At 42.4% G+C, this 21,280-nt stretch overlaps 1 protein-coding gene across 7 annotated transcripts in view; it reads left to right on the top strand.

Moving 5' to 3' along the window:
• The window catches only part of FARP1 (FERM, ARH/RhoGEF and pleckstrin domain protein 1), a 229,720-nt gene extending 219,126 nt beyond the window's left edge, over nucleotides 1-10,594 (top strand). For 4 of the 7 annotated variants that reach the window (XM_054162933.1, XM_054162932.1, XM_054162930.1 and 1 more), the window contains exons 21-27: nucleotides 1,648-1,737; nucleotides 2,816-2,898; nucleotides 3,261-3,373; nucleotides 3,849-4,012; nucleotides 6,445-6,552; nucleotides 8,902-9,053; nucleotides 10,155-10,594. In XM_054162933.1, coding sequence (XP_054018908.1) covers nucleotides 1,648-1,737; nucleotides 2,816-2,898; nucleotides 3,261-3,373; nucleotides 3,849-4,012; nucleotides 6,445-6,552; nucleotides 8,902-9,053; nucleotides 10,155-10,236 — 792 coding nt within the window. In that variant the 3' untranslated portion in view covers nucleotides 10,237-10,594. Of the gene's footprint in view, nucleotides 1-1,647; nucleotides 1,738-2,815; nucleotides 2,899-3,260; nucleotides 3,374-3,848; nucleotides 4,013-5,395; nucleotides 5,533-6,444; nucleotides 6,553-8,901; nucleotides 9,054-10,154 lie in introns of all 7 variants that reach the window. The other 3 variants (XM_054162931.1, XM_054162935.1, XM_054162934.1) reach the window with 3 other exon arrangements.
• Nucleotides 10,595-21,280: the final 10,686 nt, after the last annotated feature.

Raw genomic sequence — 21,280 nt, 5'->3', positions numbered from 1 at the left:
CTCCTTACTGGGAGAGACTGAGGGAGCTGGGACTCTTTAGCTTGGAGAAGAAGAGACTAAGACATGACCTAATTCATATTTATAAATATGTAAAGGGTGAGTGCAAGAGGATGGAACCAGGCTCTTCTTGGTGCTGCCCAATGACAGGACAAGGGGCAATGGGTGGAAGTTGAGGTATAGGAAGTTCCATGTAAACTTGAGGAAAATGTGTTTCACCATGAGGGTGATAGAACACTGGAGCAGGCTGCCCAGGAGGGTTGTAGAGTCTCCCTCTGTGGAGATATTCACGACCTACCTGGATGCATTCCTGATCTTGTATAGGTGATCTTGCTCTGGCAGCAGGGGTGGACTAGATGGTCTTTAGAGGTCTCTTCCAACCCCTAAAATTCTGTGGTTCTGTTTTACAGCAACAAAATGTAGGCAGTCATTTGACATGCTCTCAACAACTGTTGTTGCATGCACAAAGATCTACAAATTGAGATAGTCAGTCTCTCCACCTTGTTACTTCTAATCTAAAGCTATCTACCTTACAAGATGTCTCCTGGCTTCCTGGGATTACTTAGCCACTTCATAAAAGCTACAGTAGAATCACAGAATCAACCAGATTGGAAGAGACTTCCAAGATCAAGTCCAACTGATCACCCAACCCGAACTAATCAGCTAGACCATGGCACTAAGTGCCTCATCCAGTCTCTTCTTAAACACCTCCAAGGATGGTGACCCCACCAGCTTTCTGGGCAGCCCAGTCCAGTGGCCAATCACTCTTTTCAAGCATGCTTACTTATCTTTCCACACAAATCAGAAGAAGATAAAGGTAAAAGAAGCTTACTCTTCCATGGATTCAAAGTGTGCTAGAATGTGAAACATGGGGCTTGCTAGTTCTGACCCAGAGATCACAAAGGGGATATTAGAAGGCACAGGAAGAGACCCAGTAGAAAACTGTGAGAAGTTGCCTGAGATGAGCTGGAAAGGAAGGCAGAAGGATGAGATTAGCTGGAAAGGAAGAGTCACAAGGATGATTAGGGTACTTCATCATCTTCCCCATGAAGAGAGACTGAGAAACCTGGGGCTGTTTAGTCTTGAGAAGACTGAGAGGGGAATCTCATCAATGTGTATAAATATCTGAGGGGTGGGTGTCAAGTGGAGGGGGCCAAGCTCTTTTCGGTGGTGTGCAGTAATAAGACAAGAAACGATGGATACAAACTTGAACACAGAAGATTTCACCTCAACACACCTCAACATGAGGAGAAACTTCTTTACATTGAAGGTGATGGAGCACTATAACAGGCTGCCCAGAGAGGTTGTGGACTAGCTCAAACCACTACACTGGAGACATTCAAAACCCACCTGAACGCATTCCTGTGCTGACTACCATAGGTGACCCTGCTTTGGCAGGGGAGTTGGACTCAATGATCTCTGGAGGTCCCTCCCAACCTCTAATGTTCTGTGATTCTGTGAAAATAACAGGTGCTAATAGAAGGTACTGAAGTATTGTGGAAGCCCATGTTTTGATTCATGCATTAAGGTTGCCATATAAGCAGTCAGCCAGTACTGGCCAGCTTTCCCACACTAGCCATTCTGGTTTTCTTTCTTTCTACCTACATACATGGCAGCATCATTCTAATAATGCTTACTCCTGCTTTATAGTTCAACGACATCTTGTTGTACACGAGTAGAGGCCTGACAGCATCCAATCAGTTTAAAGTCCATGGGCATCTTCCACTGTATGGCATGGCTGTAAGTATTGTGAGAACTGAGGAGATTTGTGCTTACATGAATTGCTTGATGAATTCCTGATGAAGTGAAAGCACAGCAGCAAAGGGCTGTTTGCTGATGCAGAGAAGCAGTGGTTACATTCTGCAGTGCCTGATGGGGCTGTGTTTGGTTTGACCTTCTGCATAGCAGTGACTGCAGAGCAGAAGTGGAAGGAAAAAGGCATTTTGGGGAGTAGCTTCTTCGTAATACAAACTTCTCATGAGAGGAGGGTCTTTACTTTGTAAACCTTAAATTTAACCAGGATTCTTTAAAGTAATTCATCACCAATTGCTCATAGACACACTGTGCAAGGCAAGTAAACATCAAGGCAAGTAAACAACAATCTTTTTTCTATAAATATCCATTTCCTAATGTTTTCAGCTCTGTATCTTGAAGTCCAAGTAGGAGGAAACCAGCAGCAATAAGTCATTTTGAGCCCTTGTTGCAATACTTCTGCCAAACAGCCAAGTCAAGCCAATACCAGCCACTTTCCTCTTCTTAAAAGGATTTCAAAAGCATTTTTGCTAGTTTCAAAACACTTTCATTCCTCCCATTATTTCCATGAGTTTATATCTATTCTGCACTGCTTTCCTGCAAATTGAGTTAGTTCCTCACCACCACAGTAATGAATTTCTGTAAGCCCCTGCAAGGCTTCAAAGTTTCATCTGGCATTTCTGGGAATCTTCCCAATTACTGCTGTCCATTTGGTGTGGACTTGTTCACAAAAGAACTGTGTTGTGCTGCTGTGTCCAGAGCATTCCCAGCCTCTAACATACCCTTTTGTATGGTTAATCACTCTTCTGGTGAAAATACCAGTGCTTTCCTTTGGGTTTTGTTGACACCAAGCAGACAGTGTCACACTTTGTGTTCAAGAGGTTACTGCACAACTTAGTGTTCTTCCAACTTGCAGGCCTCCTTCCTCTCCCCCCCACAATACCTAGCTCAAAATTGTTTGTGAACATTCCTCTCAGTTTTGTTTTCCTCAATGGTAAGACCTTGTTCAGTTCACTGAAATAAGTACTTCCTGCAATCTAACTGCATCTGGGCTTTTATCTTTCAGATGGAAGTAAGTGAAGAGGAATGGGGAGTTCCTCATTGTCTAACACTACGAGTTCAACACCAGTCCATCGTTGTTGCTGCAAGGTAATTCAGTGAAGACAATATACACATGCGAAATGTATTTCTCTGCAGCTTTCACAGTAGGACAGATAGAAATGCAGAGAGGTGTCATTTGTTTGGATTTGCTCTTGAAACAATTTCAAAGGTATATTCCTTTGTGAAAAGCCACATGTTTGTTTGTTTGTTTGTTTTAAAAAGTAAATAGGACAAAATGGAGTGGCAACTGTGCAAGTCAAAATAAGTGAGCTATTGGGATTAAAAAACAACTAGCAGCTTCTGCCTGAATTTATTTATTTAAATTGAAAGTAAGCTCAGTTTTTAACTATTTCTTAGAATTTGCTTTCAGACAGTATGAATGTGAGTAAAACTTGAGTTTTCATTGTCAGTAGCCATGCTGAAATGGACAAATGGACTGAGGACATTCAGATGGCAATAGAACTGGCCGAGAAAAGCAGTGGCCCTACTCCAGAGTTACTGGCTAGCAGCCCACCTGACAATAGTAAGTAAATGCTAGAGGGTAGGTTTTATTCACTTTTATCACTGTGGTTGCCGATTGCTTCAAAGAAGGTGGTGGAAAATGCTGCCCACAGGTCAAACCGCTACACGTGAAGCTGATTTTTAAATATATACTTATGTATTTGCCATTTTAATGCTCTTGTTGATGTTAGCAGAAAGTGGATAGAGGAGTGACTTACATAACAATTCCAGGAAATACTTAACAAGATGTGGGCAGTGCCTGTCCTTGGAAGGTACTAAAAGCACCAGCAAAGCGTGGTAGTTAGTATTTTGATTCTAACACTTGCAGAAACACGTAAGAAAAGCAGAATCTACTTAATGCCTGCACAAAACTATTTCTAGAAGTGTGTTTTAAAATTAGTTCACAATATCGTGGACAGCATTGATTTGTTTAATTTTTCCAATTATATATGTTGTTGCATAGAGGAAGAAAGATGCTTTTTCCCTGCATTTCATAGAGTCTCCTGATGAAACTACTGTAGACCAGGAATCTGAGGACGACCTCAGTGCATCCCGCACCTCACTCGAACGTCAGTCACCACACCGTGGCAACACTACGGTGCACGTCTGCTGGCACAGAAATACCAGCGTGTCAATGGTCGACTTTAGTATTGCTGTGGAGGTATCTGCCTCAGAACGATCTGAACTGCAGCTCCAGACACGCTCTTGAACGACAATTTCCTTTTTGCTCCTCCTTATTAAGTGCACTGCTCCCCTTGTCTCCTTCTGGGGAAGTTTCAGGCACACCTATGAAACGGACTCCCCTATCCTCAAATGAGGACATAAACCATCAGTCAAGAAACATGTATCCACTCGCTTAGAACATCTCTGGAAATCAGCTAGAGCAGTTTTCCTAGAAGCAAGTGCCCAAAAAAATGCTGATACCCTTTAAAATTTAAATTGGGTCAAACTATCTTAATGCTTTCACTTAGAGGCATTAAGTCATTGCTTGAGCTGAAAGGATATTGTCTTTAGCAGCTGCAGCCAGAGTTTTAATTCTGTGTATTACTAACGTTCTTTCCTTACCTAGCCATCTTTTCTGGAACTTTGTCTCATTGCTCAGTCTCATCTGCTTTTTCTTTATTTGCGTTTTCCACCTCAAAATAAAAGTCCCTTTCCCCCTTGCTGCAAACACAGCTAAGCCAATTGGATACACGTTGGTCAGTTCTGTACTCAACAGATGCGATGCAGACATTGACTTTTCAAAGATTAAAATGAAATACTTACAGTTCAGTGTAGGTTTTAGGATGAGGTAGTAAACCTCCTTAAGTGTTGTTTCTTCTCCCAAGAGAGGCTCCAGGAAGCTCTGAATATTTTATCACAGTCCTCACCAAATGGAATATCACGCTTAAAGAAAACGGTAAAAGGAATCTGCTGGGGAGGCAGCATGTGGACATCAGGTCACTGTTGCTCTAGAGAAGATGCCCTGATACAGAACTTAGAGGTGCCAGGGACAGGTGATAGCCAGGTGCAGGGACAGCTTCTACAAACACCTGTGTTCTTAAACAGAGGGAGAACTACTGAAATGTAGCAAAGAAAATTGTGCTGTACTGGAAGGCACTAACTGCAGAGCCTCACTTCAATCCCATGCAGGTGGATTTTCTGCTCTTTGTACCCTTGTATCCTGCAAGAGAGGAACAGTTCAACAGAGAACAAGGTCTTGTATTTTTCCTTAAAGCAGAGGACTTCTTACAAAGAGGTGTAAAGCATAAGCCAGTGACAAATTTTAACAATTAAAACATTTAGTTAGGCAAATCTTTTGGTCTGAGATCAGTGCTTTTTGTTCCTTACTTTTGTTCCTCCCCATGCCTCAAATGAACACAAAGCATCGAAGACCAAGCGCAACCTGGAGACATAGGTTGTTCTGTGAAAACATCTTCAGCTCCACTGCTGTTCCATGTGTGGCAGGTTACACTCATGTTCTCATCATTCTGTTGGTGCCTCTCACTTCAGCATATCGTTTATTTTCTTTGTGTCTCTCCCTCCTTTCTGTCTCTCGTGGTAGAAGATCCTCTCTCTGTCAGTGACTGTTCTTCCCTACCTGCTGGACTGATCAGTGATCAGCGGCCTGTTTCCATTTCATATGTCTGCTGGTACCGAATGCAAAGCCTGTCCTTTTATGATATCCTCCAGAGTAATGAGGTAACAGAAAATTAAGGAATACACCTGTAATTGAGGGCAAGGAGACGGCACTCCAGATATCAGAGAATGGGATGATTTAAAGCAAAGGCTTTAATGTTGTAGCCAAGGCTGGTGAAAACAGAACATTGTCAAGAATATTTCATTTGGTGTAGCTACATCAGGCTTTGACTATTCAGCTTTGCAGATTGATTATCTTCTGCATTATATAATGAGAATGTTGTAAACAGCTATTTTGATCCAGGTGAAGGCCATTACTAGGAAAGGGAAGTAATTAATAATTAACCAAGAACTTCCCAAGGCCAAATAATAAAGACCTTTACCTTGTCACAATGTGCAGAGCAGGTTCTTCTGCAAATCATTAAATACTTGCAGTTGGTCACAGCCTTCTCCATTCTTTTTGTTAAACTATCCAAAAATCCAGCTAAGAATAAGTTCACAGTCCTGGCTTTGGAAATCTTTGAAAAGTTACCATGTGAAATCACTGGGTACTGGGAGCAAAAACTCTTTTATCTCCCATTCTAAAGTATGTCATAACTTTCCTTTGCATCACAAATTCATGTCAGATTTTCTGTTTCCATTATTCTATTTAAGTATCATTTGAAAAGAGCAAAGACAGACTAGGATAAGAAGGCAGATGTTCAGTAATGGTTCTGAAAGCCTCCTCAACTTAAGGAGAAAGAAGGAAAAAAAAAAAAGTGTAGCAGCTTGAAGTTTTTGGAAGTGCCCAGCTACAAAGAAGTGTTCATAAGGCACTGCTTTGTAGTAGAAAAATGCAAAAGAAAAAAACCCACTACGTCCATTCAGCCAAAACATTTCACATACAAGCAGATCAAGCAGATCTTTTGTTTGTTACGCTAATCGAACTGCAGGTGCCTTTCACTGGTTTACTTGGCTACTTTTGATCTGTTTCAGAACCAGCTGTCTGGAAACCTCCTAAGAAAATTCAAAAACAGCAACGGGTGGCAGAAGCTTTGGGTGGTGTTCACCAACTTCTGCATGTTCTTCTATAAATCGCACCAGGTAACCGGCTGCGCCCAGGGGGCTGCTGGAGAAGATCTCCTGTAGTCTTTTTCAAAGTGGTAGCAGAGAGAAAAGCAGGCATCACTCGTGGGTGCTGTAGGCAAGAGGAGCAGGTGCTCTGGTCACAGAAGATCACAGAATCACAGAAACATTCAGGTTGGAAGAGACCCTCAGAATCACCAAGTTCAACCAATAACCCTACTCTACAAGGGTCTCCCCTAAACCCCAAGCACCACATCCAAACGACCTTTAAACACATCCAGGGTTGGTGACTCAACCACCTCCCTGGGCAGCACATTCCAAAGCCTGACCACTCTTGCCATGAAATTTTTTTTCCTAATGTCCAGCCTAAATCTACCCAGTTGCAGCTTGAGGCCATTCCCTCTTGTTCTATCACTAATTACTTGGGAGAAGAGACCAGCATCACCCTCTCTACAGTGTCCTTTCAAGTAGTTGCAGACAGCAATGAGGTCTCCCTTCAGCCTCCTCTTTTTCAGACTAAACAGCCCCAGCTCTTTCAGTCACTCTTCATCAGATTTATTCTCCAGGCCCTTCTGTCTAGAATCTGTTGGGCTTTTGAATCTCTGTGTTCAAGCAGGACATAAGCATAAAATATTACTAATTGCTACATTGTCCTTTCATTGCTGTTGAAACTTTTAATGAGGTTTAACAAGGTCAAGTGCAGGGTCCTACACTTTGGCCACAATAACCCCATGCAGTGCTACAGAGCGGGGCATGAGTGTCTGGAGAGCAGCCTGTCAGAGAGGGAGCTGGGAGTGCTCGTTGATAAATGGCTGAACATGAGCCAGCAGTGTGCCCAGGTGGCCAAGAGGGCCAATGGCATCCTGGCCTGTATCAGGAATATTGTGGCCAGCAGGAGCAGAGAAGTCATGCTGCCCCTGTACTCGGCAGTGGTGAGGCCTTATCTCGAGTACTGTGTGCAGCTCTGGGTCACTCACTTCAAGAAAGATATTGAGGTGTTGGAGCAGGTCCAGAGGAGAGCAGTGAGACTGGTGAAGGGACTGGAGGGAAAGGCTGAGGGAGCTGGGGTTTAGCTTGGAGGAGAGGAGACTCAAGGGGGGACCTTATCATACTCTACAACTAGCTGAAGGGAAGTTGTGGTAAGGTGGGGGTCAGGCTCTTCTCCCAGGCAACTTGTGACAAGGTGAGAGGGCATGGCCTGAAGCTGCACCAGGGGAGGTTTAGGTTGGATGTTAGGAAGCACTTCCTCATGGAAAGGGTAATCAAACACTGGATTGGGCTGCCCAGGGAGGTGGTAGAGTTGCCATCCCTGGAGATGTTTAAGGAAAGATTGATTGTGGCACTTAGTGACATGGTCTGGTTGATGTGGTGGTGTTAGGTCATGGGCTGGACTTGGTGATCTCACAGGTCTATTCCAGCCTCAATAACTCTGTGATTCTGTGATGATAAGGTTTCTGCACTGAAAAAAAGGGAAAGTATGAACTGTAGGATACATAAGTAGAATAAATAAGTGGAAATTATTTGTTCAGATGTGCCATGCCATGAAATGAGAGACCTTAAGCAATGAGTGCAGTAAATATCTTGAGAAGGCTGAGAGGGGATCTTATTAATGAGGGGTGGGTGTCAACATGAAGGTGACAACCTCCTTTTGGTGGTGCTCAGTGATAGGACAAGGAACAACATGTCTAAGCTGGAACACAGGATGTTCCACCTCGACATATGGAGAAACTTCTTTATGGTGAGGGTGATGGAGCAGTGGAACAGGCTGCCCAGACAGCTTGTGGAGTCTCTCTCTCTGGAGACTTTGAAAACCTGCCTGGATGCATTCCTGTGCAGTCTGCCTGGGTGATCCAGGGAGGTTGTGGACACTCCCTCCCTGGAGATATTCAAGGCCCACCTTGATGCATCCCTGATCTGGTATAGGTGATCCTGCTCTGGTTGGGGGGTTGGATGAGATGAACTCCAGAGGTCTTCTCCAACCCCTAACATTCTGTGATCTGAAGAGGCAGATGTTTGCAAGCCTGGGATGAACATGCAGGGTGCTCTGCTAATGCCGAATGATGGAACTTTAAATTTGTCAATTTAAAAGTAGTGAAAGTCCAAGATTTCAGACAGCCTTCTTATGTGGAAATACTGACTGATAGGATCAGCCTCCAGCTGGTGCTTATGAGAAGGATCCATAAAGATGAACAAGCTGAAACTACCAGGCTGTTAAGTCATTGTGACAGTGTAAAGCTGGTATTTTTTCTGCACTTGGAAGCAGGATGATGACCTTTAAATGAGTGTCTGTCTATCCTCTGTTTTACTTATGTGTTCTATTTACTTAAAGGCTTTTATCTCACAGCATTTTCCATCATTTCTTCTCAGGACAATCATCCTTTAGCCAGCCTTCCTTTACTGGGATATTCACTTACCATTCCTTCTGAATCTGAAAACATTCACAAAGATTATGTGTTCAAGCTGCATTTCAAATCCCATGTGTACTACTTCAGGGCTGAAAGTGAATATACATTTGAAAGGTAAGTGAGCCTGCTGGGAGAGGGAGCTTGTGAAATACCAGGTGTTCTTTTTTTCCCAAACAAGGTTAGTAGATGCTTAGTAAATCGATTCAGTAATGCAGGCAAGTCAGCACAACTAGAGGAAGGATGCTTACAATTTTAAGACATTTTAAACCTGATACTGGTAGAGCCAGGTGGTTGAGTTTGATACCGTGATAGCTGCAGTTGCGATTACAACAAACCCTGTCTTATCCACGGGGATTAATCCAGTCTGAGCTGATCAGGCTGTGTAAGGAGCTCTGCTTCAGTCTCCAGGAAGCCTGTAAACAGATCACAGGACTTGTCAGTAGCTCTCCATCCCCTCTAGTGCAATTGGAAGGAAAATCCACACCTGAAATAAAATTGTAATTTTTCACAGAAGCAGCTGTTCTTACTACACATTTATGCCACTTCAGCGTGGAATCTTTACACCTCCCACTGAATTTCAGATACATGGAGAGCTGGAAAGCAGGCATTATTCCCTCCAAATTGTGGTTTGAGGTTGTTCATACTGGGAAATAATTTAAATCTTTTATATGAAGCATCAACCTGTCAAAAATGTTAATGCCTGCTCCTCCTGAAGAGGACCACTACTGTTTTCAGTCATGTCAGTCTAAAGCTATAAATAAACCAAATTGTGGGAAAGACTTGATTAAATAAATTAGTAGAATAGGAAAAATCACAAAAGCCCTCTCTCAGTTCTAGAAAAAAGAAGTCAAAACTGCAGCTAAATTGTATTTTTTTCACTCTGGAATTAAGAATGGTTGGTCTCGAACTGCTCAACATTTGGACAATCCAGAAAAGAAATCTGGTGTCTGCAGAACAAGTAAAGCCATGACTAAGTTCATGAATGTTGGGTCCATCTCTGCTGTTTATCCTCTTAAAACCTCCTTTCATCTATGTGTCTGGCAGTTGTGTGGATCTAGGGCCTCTTGACTTTGGATAGACTTAGGAGTCAAGCTACTCCTGTAGGCACGGGAAATAAAACACTACAGCTACTAGCACAGGCTCTGTCTTCTACGAAATCTTTCCTTAGGAATTGACTGTTCTGTTGTTTGTGTCTCCCCTTGTGCCCCTTCACAGATGGATGGAGGTGATCCGAAGTGCCACCAGCTCTGCCTCACGCACTCGAGCTCTAAGTCATAAAGAGCCTCACGCCTATTGACGGCTGAAGAAGCCGCCATATTGATTGTCCAGCAGCTGCTGATTTTCTAGAGGACATTTAAAACTCTTTTCTCCCTCCAAGTTTAGTAAAACTTACAATTTGGTAAAAGAAAAGGAAAAAAAAAACACCTAAGTATGGTTTTGCAGAAACTTTCACAATTCCTTGGCAGAACAGTTTTAAGTTCTCTGTATGTTCAGAGTAGCTTTCCATCCTCCCAGTGGCTGCGGTTTGTTTCATGTCTTGTATTTTGTCATTCTGTGCTGTTTTTAGCTTGTGCCAGTATTAAAATATTGTCCTTATTAGAGTGCCAAATGCCAAAAGACATTTTGTTGCCTCAAAGATTGCACCTAAAAAGAAAAAAGAATGACTTCACAATCTGAAACCTTTCTTCTCCGAGGCAAACACTTTTTCTTCTCTTTTCATAAAAATGTATTTTTTTTTTACCATGTTAATCTGTAGACTGCTGGATTTTAAAATGTAGATGGACTTTCACAGTATAGAATATAATTATATATACAGCAAGCAGTCTAACAGGAATGAGATACCCTTCCAATTTCTTTCTTTTTTTGTTCTTCCCCTCCCCCAGCCTTTCTACATTTAATCAGCAAGGAATTACTAATTTTCTACCTTTAACAAGGAAACAGTTTACAGCTTGCTCTCATTTTCCCCATTAGGGTTACAGATCCATGTGGTATAAATAAAGTCTGGGATTCTTACCTAACCGTTTTCTTGGTGCAAGTTGACCAAACTGCTCATCTGTTGGCTTTGAGAAGTGCATACTACTTGCAAGATGGAATTTTTTTTTTTTAATAATCCAGTGCAATATTCTTTGGGCTGTTAATGTAGTGTGAATGGTATTGTACAAGAAGAAATTAAAGGCTGTGGTGACATTCTGCTGTTTGTTTCACAAACTTGAAAGAAAACCTGTACGCTATGAGGACCGCAGCGCTTTGTGATTAGCTTGTAGAGTGTTTTGGTAACAACATTGCTATAAGCTGGGGGTGCTGCTGAAGCCCCAAGTTTTCATCCTGCCTGCTACACATCCTAGTATGACTTCTGGTTTGTTGTTGCGCTTTCAGTCTCTTTCTCTTCCACCCAAGGGCCCAGCACACAGACAGCGACAGACACACCCAGCAGCCAAAATACCCATGGCGTGCAGCTGGCTTTAGTGTTAGCTAGCACCGCCTGTGGGATAAGCTGTTGGGCTACTCAGCAGGTTGGCAGCGCACATCCACTGTGCTCAGATGCTGTTCCTGGTTTCAAGAAAGACTTCACCGTGTGGGTGACTCAAAACTTCCATTAACAGAAGGCCAGCACGCTGGGATCACATCGATCACCGTTATGGGCCTTTGAGGAAGCACAGCACTAGGGTAGAGGAGGCTGAAAACAGATCCGGGAAATGAAGCTGGGACAATTCTACCCGTACTCTTTAGTTGTTTAGCTCTTCACTCTGTTAATGGCTTACCTATGTGCGATGTATAAAATGGCTTACAGCTTTGCTCACAACAAAAGGGAATAAAATACCTCACAATACTATCAATCATACATTTTTCTGTTTCAAGACAGTAAAGAATTATTTCTATCCCCCCTCAAACAAAGATCCATTCATGTCTCCATTGAAGAACAGAATGGGCTCCTAACCCATTACATCATCATGGCCAAATTTGAGCCAACCTGAGAAAGGGAAGCAAGTATTTCAGCATACTACCTACGGCTGCATGGAAACCCCTGGGCAGGTTGCGGTTTCTGTTTTCCTTAGCTATTATTTTCCCTGAGTATCAGTATGGATATAGTGATCACATCTGCCCTTCAGCATTGCCTCTAGTTGTTTATGACATGAAGGGTAAACTTAGAAAGCTGGCATAAAAAGAAATCTGAAGACCTTGTTACTAAGTTGCAGGTCATGCTGGCTTGTCCATATCCAAGCCTGTGACCCTGCTTTGTAAGGCCGAAGCAGGGGAATTCAGTGTGCCAATAATGTACAGGAACTACAAATAGTGCTTCAGTCCTGGCCAGGAACGTGAACAATGATCTATAGAGTGATGAAACGAGGAAATAATACGGTGGAGATCAACAACTCTGCAGCAGCCTACAGGCCTGGAAAAACAAAGCTTTGGAAGCACTACCCTGTGATGTTGCTGTGAAGTAAAGGGCTGCAGACACTATCCCTCCAAAAAATGATTACTGAGCTGTAAGATAATATCTGCAAAGCCTCACAAGCTAGGTCACTATATCTGTCCTTCAGAATTGTTATCTGTAATGGTGAAAAGATTTACTTTTTTTTAAAAGGAAATTATAGTGAGGACCATGCCCTTATTTCAGCTGGAATGGAATTTTATTTTAGATCACTGGGATTTGTTGGAGACAATCTTCATTACTGCTATCTGCTGCAGTAGTTTATTCTGAGCTCTTGAAAGAAAGGCTTTTATTTACTTTCCTCAAATCAGATATTCTCTTTTCTAGGTATATTTCATTTTCATATAAAGTAGGCTTGGAAAATAATTCTTCTGTAATCTCTAAGGCAAAGATTGAGTTCTACTTATAATGATGGCAGAGACTGAGCTATCAGAGTATCCACTTGATAACTTTTACCTTTTTGTATTATTTTCTGTAGAAAAAAAGGGGGGTTACCAATGTGATTTTAATCATTTTTTTTAAATGGAAGCAGTTGAACTGCTCCCATTTGCCTGCATTTTTTTTTAGTTCTTTATTCCTAAGGTTAACCTAAACCTGAAATAATGACAAGTGGAAAAAAAGCAACTGTTGTGAAAGTTTGTGCTGGGTTGAGGCAGCCCCCCCCTCTCCCCACCACGGGCAGGAATAAAACACTCAGATAAATGGATTGCAAAAGTGATGAAAGTTTAAATAGAAAGCAGTGAATGTTACAGAGAACCCAAAGCGCAGTGACAAAGAAAGATCCCAAAGCAAACCCAGAGGCATCCCATTCCCACCTGAGGGTACACCCGAGACCCTCAGGGCTCCTTCTTCCCCCTCCCTCTGCTGGGCTAGTCTCAGCTGGCCAGGCCTGAGACTGCCCATCCCCCTGTGGCCTTGGGCCTAGCCAGGCCCAAAGCCAGCAGACATCTCCCCCAGTTACCGGCTGGCGGAGGAGGAAGAAAAGAGGAAGTGCCAGACCCTGCACTGGATCTTATAGTGGTGCAAAGAATTATGGTAGGAAATACACAATTTCCTGTGTCCATCCCTCTGGGCTGGACTTCTGGACACAGGAAGTGAACACACCGGGGGGCACCCAGCTCAAACTACAACACAGTTGTACCTTAGAATCAGGTGCCATCTCTCTGTGAATAAAACTCAGCGTTTACTAGAAAGCTGTAATACAGAGCCACTTATTTTTAACCCTGATGCACGTCGTTGTGCTGTCCATCTAATCAAGTAAGGTGTGGAGACAGGCAGTTTCGTGGCTAGAAACCTGGCACACATTGACCCTAAGCCCACCATTCTCGTGTTTCAGCAGTGGGAAAATACCAGACTGGTCACTCCAAGAGATTCAATTTTCTTACTGTTTGCCATGAATGCTCAATTGCTGGCTTCAAATAGTTAACAAATGAAAGTCAAACAGGAACTCTGTTGCCATCTGAAGTTGCACCACACACAAAGGGATCAGCAGTGCCCAGATGCCTGTGGGCTTTTTTTTCCACAAGACAATGCATCACCATCATTTCTTTGCCACCTCACAACTTCTTTAAGACACATTTATTAATCAATCTTTAAACTCTCTCAGCTAAAGTTAGATTTCTTTGTGGAATACACCGAATTTCACCATTCTCTTGCATTACTCAGTAAGTATGACCAGGACCTTCAGCAGAAACCACCCCTCAGACAGGTTTAGCCTCTCCTGAAGGAGAAAATACCCAAACAGTTTTGCCCAACAGATTCTTTTCTCTAACAACAGGAACTCTATCACCTTCTACCTATCCTCCAGTTGTCTCATTTGGTCAGTGAAATGGCCAACAGTAGGAGGCGTTCCCCCTAATTTCTTGCCACAGTTCTGCTTGCCAGAATAGTAGCATAATTAGGAGGAGCAAGCTTTTTGGCAAGACAGGAATTTCATCAGGATTCAGAGTACCATGGTCCCCATATATCACTTCTCTCACAGCAAACGCTCTCAAGTGCTTAATTCCCTCATCCATGGTGTTCCAGGGCTTAGGGCTTCATGGAAAGTCATCTCTGGATGGGTACCTCATAAGAGCTGCCAGTAATAGGCATGTCCACAGAGAAACCTTACCAAGACACCTGCCTAGATGTCTATCTATTCCACTGTCTTTTGAGAGGGTTCCAAGCTGAGACACTGACATGCCCCCCCCACTACTTAAGCAGGGGGCCCTGTATCATAACATTGGCCTAGCCATGTCAGACTTGGCTCTCTCCTCTAATGTAATCCTTTCTCACATGCCTAATTTCCTGCCTGGGGGCATTATCTGTCATCCTGACCTCCATCATCTTTATCACTTTTCTCTTGAGGCTGCTGTACCCATAATCCTGAAGATACTCTCCATAGGACCTCTTTAAGTTCAGCAGCACCTCCATTAACTCCTGACTGACCAGAGCCTATATCCTGTCCTGTATTTCCACTATCCACTGATGGTCTCAGTAATTCAGCTATATCTTTAAGGTATTCTCCAGTCTCAGAAGGATTATTTTTAACAGTATGTCCCTGATCCTGAGCAGCAGAGGGATCCTGCTGTTCCTGCTGTTCCCCTGGCTCTCCATCTGCCTTGCACCTGCCCCGTTTATCCAAAGCTGCAATTTGTTTAACTTGAGCTGCGTTTGAATTTACAGCAGACTTGCAGAAGCAGAAGGGCTTTGCGAGGAAACAGCATTGGCAGGTGGACTTTGAGACCCAGCGGCTGCTGCGGAACTCACTCCCAGTCCTGCTGCTGCAGGAGGAAGTGACTTTGCCTCTCTAATGGCTGCCGGTGAAGCCGCGGCCGCCATCTTAGCTGCTGGCGCTGCCGATGTGGCTGCCATCGGGCGCTGCCATTGTGGGCTGCGCCTGCCCCCGCCCGCCTGAACTGCTGCCGGTCTCAGTCAGCGCTGCCTTACCGTTAACTCCCGCTTGCCTGGTTCCAGCCCTTTGCCCTGTTTGTCCTATCTCTGTAGCTTCGTTGTCAGTAGAAACTTCTGCATTTGCGTTAGAACAAGGCTTTCGTCGTCCACGTCTGTTATGTCTGCAAATAGAACACCTATTCGTGCACAACTCCCTCGGAGCAGTGCCATTAACAAGAACACGTTAATTATTACTGATAACAGAATCACACATAGCAAATAAATAGTTTTTGGATCCCAGCTGCTCACACAATTCCCAGCTACAGGAAGGCTGAATTCATATATCAATGAGGGCAGATTTACAGTTATATTATCATATTTTTTTAAGCCAAAGAATCCTAAGCAGCGGTTGTACAGCATTTTCAGCTTGTATTTAAACAGAAGGAAAAGTTTATATGCCAAATATCTTCCCAGCTTATCAAACATCATTACCACACACCATCTATACAAAATCACCGTCAGAGCAGAATATATCAGATGCCACACAACCCAAAACAGCTTCATTTTGCTTCCTCAGTCTGAGCAGGAATTAATCAATCAAGCAATTGCCCCACGTTGAATTGCTGCCAATTATTTTTTGTGATGTGTTGGGTTGAAGTTTCCCTCCAGCATTAACTTCAGCCAGACCAACTCAGTTAGAAGCGAATGAAGCTGTATTTACAAGCAAAAACGACACTCTACAACGGAAGGCAATGAATATGTACAAAATATACAGTATTTACGATAGTATACAGGGATTTACAATTAGCAAACAACACGAAAACACCCCTGGTCAAGAGACCATAGAAGCCATTCCACTGCCCCCCCAAGCCCCATCCCAAAAGAGAGAGGAGTGGAGAGAGAAGCAGTGGGTTAGACTTAGCCAAGGTCAGCCAAAGCACATTATCTCTCCTGAGCAAAGCAAAACCAGCCAAGATCAGAAGGGAAGAGCAAAGGGAAAAATTGTTATGGTGCAGCTCCTCTTATTCCAGATATTTACCCAATTAATTTGTTTTCCTTTTTACACCCAATAGTGATTTATTTATATTTTTATACTTTTCTGCTCAAAATCTGTAACTAAATTTTAAAGGCATAGCCTAAAACCACCACACTGACTAAAGAAAAGAGGTCTTGAAAGGAAAGGGCACTGCCGAAACTAGGCGGAATATCCCATTTCATCAGCCAAGAATGAAACAGAGAAACAGGACCTGAAAAGCCCGGTCTTTTGGTCCATTTTTTATACAGGACCAGTTACACAGTCTTCTCCCACAAAAGACAGCTCCAGTTGCTAGAGTGCACAAACACCCCTCATACCCCGTGTAGGAGAAGGGTTGTGTTCAGGTAGCTTTGGAACAGCTGTTTTGCCCTTGATTTAGGAAAGCACACCTTATCAGTAACTGAGAGAAAGAAAGAGGGAAATGTAGGGGAAGATTTGCCCTTGCTTGAGTTAGAGAAGGCCATGGTTAATCTTTGACTTAGAAAAGAATGTAAGCATCTTGTAACTGAGGAGAAAGACTTACCAGAATTTGGTTGGATGTGTTGAAATGTTGTTTTGCTATTTTAACCTATTGTATGCCTTAATTACACACACGCCGGTAGAAAACAACCAATTAAGACGTGACATGTATGCTTTCTAAAAGAGTATATAACTTTGCTGTGTAATGTAACAGACATCTTCATCTGGTAACATCTTGGCCTGGAAACTGTGTTTGTAGTGCCTTTAGGGTGATCGAACACCAAAACCATATTACTACAACCCCACTCTCCCAGGGGCACAGAAAAGTTGGCAGAAAAGAAAAAAACCACAACACTAGGCAATGTGGCACATCGACTACTTTTTTAACAGGAGAAATCAGTAATGAAATAGAATTACAGGTGTGCAGCAGTCACAGTTTGTCACTCAGTTGTGTGGATAATTAAGACTGTGATGTTTGGGGTTAAGCTAACGCAACTTAATGTGAGCACTTCTTTGTCAGTTTCACTGGGCTGGCAGGACAGTGACTACAAAACAAGTTTTAATGCCTTGCCATCTGTAAATTGGCAGGGCAAACTGCAATACACAGCTGCAGATGTTTAACCCAAAGAGTACCCTGTCAATCACTTGTATGGTGGATTAATAAAACCTTTATCGAGAACTAAACTTCCCACATGGTTAGGCCATCTGTGAGATAGATACAAGCTGAACTGGATTCCCCAACAGACAAAAGTATTCTCAACATTCTGGCTCAGAAAGCGTTGTCTGAGGTTAAACAGGAGTTTTCTCTTGTATAAATTCCAAGGTAACAAACTAAACACTGATTTATAAACTTTCTGCTTTACAATTACTGAAAAATGGGCAACAACTGAGCTAGAACCACCCCCAGAAGCATCCCCTCCTGGGAGGAGAGACCCACACCCCACCCCACCCCCTTCCCCCTGTATCTCATCTTAGTGAGCACTCAGAGGGCAAAATTTCATTAAACTTTTCCTTCTTTATTTCTAGGTGATGTAGTTTACAAGGAGTTTTTATTATGTTGGTGTAGAGTGACAAAAGTAAAATTTAAATACACGGTTATAAACAGGCAGCAGTATTACAGAAAACAAGAGATACACTTTAATTGTCCTCTGTAATCAGGCTTTGAAAGAAAGCAGGAAACCATTACCTACGGTTTGTCTACAGCATATGCTCAGTGCAGTTACCAGCACATCTGCAAAACACAGTTAAAAAGAGCAAGCTGGCAGATTTGTGCTATACTTCAAGCTCCTCCCCAGCAACTTACAAAAATAATTTGCAATTGTACCGATCCTTGCATTATAGCCGAGCTTATTATTAGCACTTCTGACAGTCTTCCAATGGAGATGTTTTTGAAGGCAAAAATAAGTTTCCTTAAAAGTAAGGCTAATGTAAAACCATTGCAAACCACATAAAGTAGGAAGAGCTAAACGAGACATTTCACAAGTGCAGTACAAAGCAGTGGCAGGTGAAGGAGTTACGGTGGAGAACGTAGGATGGAAGTTCACAACACTTCAGCTGTGCTGCAGTTCAGCTCCAATGCACACTGTCTTACCTCCCCTCCTCCGCCCACCCCTCCTGGACAGTGAGAGCAGAACCCCCCAGTTACATCACCCTGCAGCACTGAGCTCATCTGAAGTCCCCACCTAGCGTGACAGCTACAAACGTTTGAAGCGGCAAAGGAGCCGCAGCAGCACTTCAGAGGAGCTGCTTTGCTACTACACCAAAATCATCCTGCACTACAGCGATTGTGCTCTCAGCCTGTAGTAAACTCTAGTGACCAACTACAAAGTGCAACTGCAAGGGAAATTAAAAAAATAGATTACGCATCTGATTGATAGTTACAAAAGCAAGCTTCAGTCCCAAGGACTCTCTGTGTTGTTTATTTACTACCGAACCTTGAAATCCCTGATAAATAAGCAGTTCCACTAATTTAAATGTCTGCATAACTAGGGTTAGTTTAGTATATTAAGGAGTGAAGAAGTACTTACTACCTGCACAGGGAAATCATCAGTGCAACACTAACACAGACGTGTTTTTAGCATGAACCAGCCTCTCAAAAATATTCAGTACAGGTCTTTCTTTTTCTTTCAGGAACTGAGGCCCCACTTCTTTCACACTAAGCTCCTCTCCTGTTACCCATACAGATCTGATTTTTAAAGCCTCCCTATTTTTCAATAGCAAATGACTCATAATTTTACATTCAAGATACAGCACGCTCGTTTCTTTTAGTGGATCTCAGTTTAAGATAGTCTGTATTTAAATAATCTCTACATTACATATAAAAATACACATCTCTACCATAAATGAGGTCTTGTCTTTTTTCCAAAATGGCCTAGCCTTCGGGCCAGTGGCCCTTGCTGTAGGTCTGTCTGACTGATTTTAAGCTAAACTAAGGGACACATTCATCAAGCAAATCCTGCTACAATCTACTCTCAGAAGTATTTCCTCAGCATACAGTCCTAAAATGCAACTAAAAAAAAAGAAGTATACATGTAACATTTATAATGACTGTTCAAAACCAGCATACCTCAGAATTATTACGTTTTTCTGATTGACTGAGAAAGTTTTGAGATGCCAGCCAGCACTGCAAATTTAACTTCCCCACTCAATCCCTCGAGCACTGTGCATCGCCAAGTAAGCTCACTCCAACTCCTTACAGTAAGAGATGACTGGGGAAGAGCTTTCATTATTCTATTTATGTCCCAAAGGCAAACACAACTTTTTATTCCCCCATGCTGTAACCAGGCACATATTTATTGAATGGCTGAATGTTCAAATAGGAAGAGACCAGCGGGCAGGTTTCCCTTTGTGCCGTATTCAGATGCGCATCTCTCAATGGCAGAGCTAAACTTGCTTCCCCAAGGGTAAGCCTACCCTTAGTGCTTAAAAGTACACAAACCAACAAATTTGTAAAAGCTTAGTCAAGGAGAAATGATAAACCATTGCTCAAGCTAACACATTGCTCAATTTACCTTAAATTCACTTTAGCCACAAAGGAAAACCCTTACCTCATAATGCTGGCAAATGTGTTGTGTCTACAAACGCAGCTACAAGCAGGAGTGCACACACACACTCGCTTCTTGCAACTGCTGTTTCAGCCTGCTCAGAAATTTCACAGCTCTGTTAGCATGACAGTGACCTCTAACTAATAATTAAGGCTGTTAATATGCATAGAATAATAAGGGCTACCATGGTGATATGAAGTCCTGGCAAGAAGACTACACCAGTTTCCAGAATGTTTAGAGAACCTGGGTCTTTTCATACCAAGGCAGGTATTTCCACCTTTTTCTGTTCCAAACCTCTTGTATCTATTTCCATTAAAAAAGCACCCTGAAACCAATAAATTCCCTCACTGTCATGCAAAACATAAAATCATTGATTTCTTCATTAAAAACAAGGCCAAAATCTCCTCCAAGACACCAGAATAAGAAGCACCTGAATATAGCCTTGGTGAAACAAACCAAGGTAAACCTCAAAGTAACACTGTGGAAACCCCCCGAAACAACAATTACCTTTTGAAGTGTGTGTGTGTGTGTGTGTGTGTGTGTAACTAATGCTACTTTCAAGAACTATAAAACCTTGAAGACAGCTATCAAGGAGCAACTCAGAGGAGCAGGGGAAAAATTCAGAATTTCCAAGTATTCTTTTTGGAGTCAAGCAGCATGACATAGCATACAACACTCGGGCTCAGGTTTGCAGCCTTTCTGCCTGATGTCTATTACTTTTGGTAAAGAGATGCACAGATTTAGGCAGCAAGACCAAATGTTGAATATGTGGATATTTTTCCTCTTGCACTGCAAGACATTCATATTAATGATAAAAACAGGTATGATGAAGAAACACTTGCTCCTGCCTCAGAGCCAGCATCTTAAGAGGATCTGTCAGAATAAATAAAGGCAAATAAAGACTTATGTGTGTGAGCATTCAAACATGTTCAGGTGAAATAAGACAGATTGTATCTGAACTTCACTACAAGCTTCACAAATATATATCTCTTGCTAAAACTGAACAATTTGCATTGGCACAATTTAAAACCGAGAATCTGAAAGAGCTCATTCTTTAGGGAATCCTTCCTTAAGGAATGATTGGGGAAACCAAATCATTCAAAGGTAGAGCTCTGAGAGACAAGGTGTATTAAACCAACCAGCAGTAGTACCATAATTAGAAAGTCACGCTCAGAATATAGATTGAAAGGAAGAGATACTGAAGAAACAGAATAAATTGTGTCTTTGCCAAGGTACGAATAGAAGGTTCCATAGTACAGGATTAACTCTTTCAGTGGCAAATCCTCAACCTACAAAAATCAAACCAAGTTTCACTTACCACATAATTCAAAATTTACATGTAATAAAGGCAAGGCAATACTCAGTTATGGCCTTTCAAATATTGACCCCACTAACATTATCTACAAAAGCACTTTACCATTTTGTACACAGTGATTCCTTATGCACGTTGAAAGGCTTTCAGTTAAAAAAGACATTATATACAGATCTGTACACAGTT

The sequence above is a fragment of the Dryobates pubescens genome, chromosome 7 (assembly GCF_014839835.1).
Source record: "Dryobates pubescens isolate bDryPub1 chromosome 7, bDryPub1.pri, whole genome shotgun sequence".
NCBI classification, from domain to species: domain Eukaryota; kingdom Metazoa; phylum Chordata; class Aves; order Piciformes; family Picidae; genus Dryobates; species Dryobates pubescens.
This window is presented reverse-complemented; position numbering and strand designations above follow the sequence as displayed.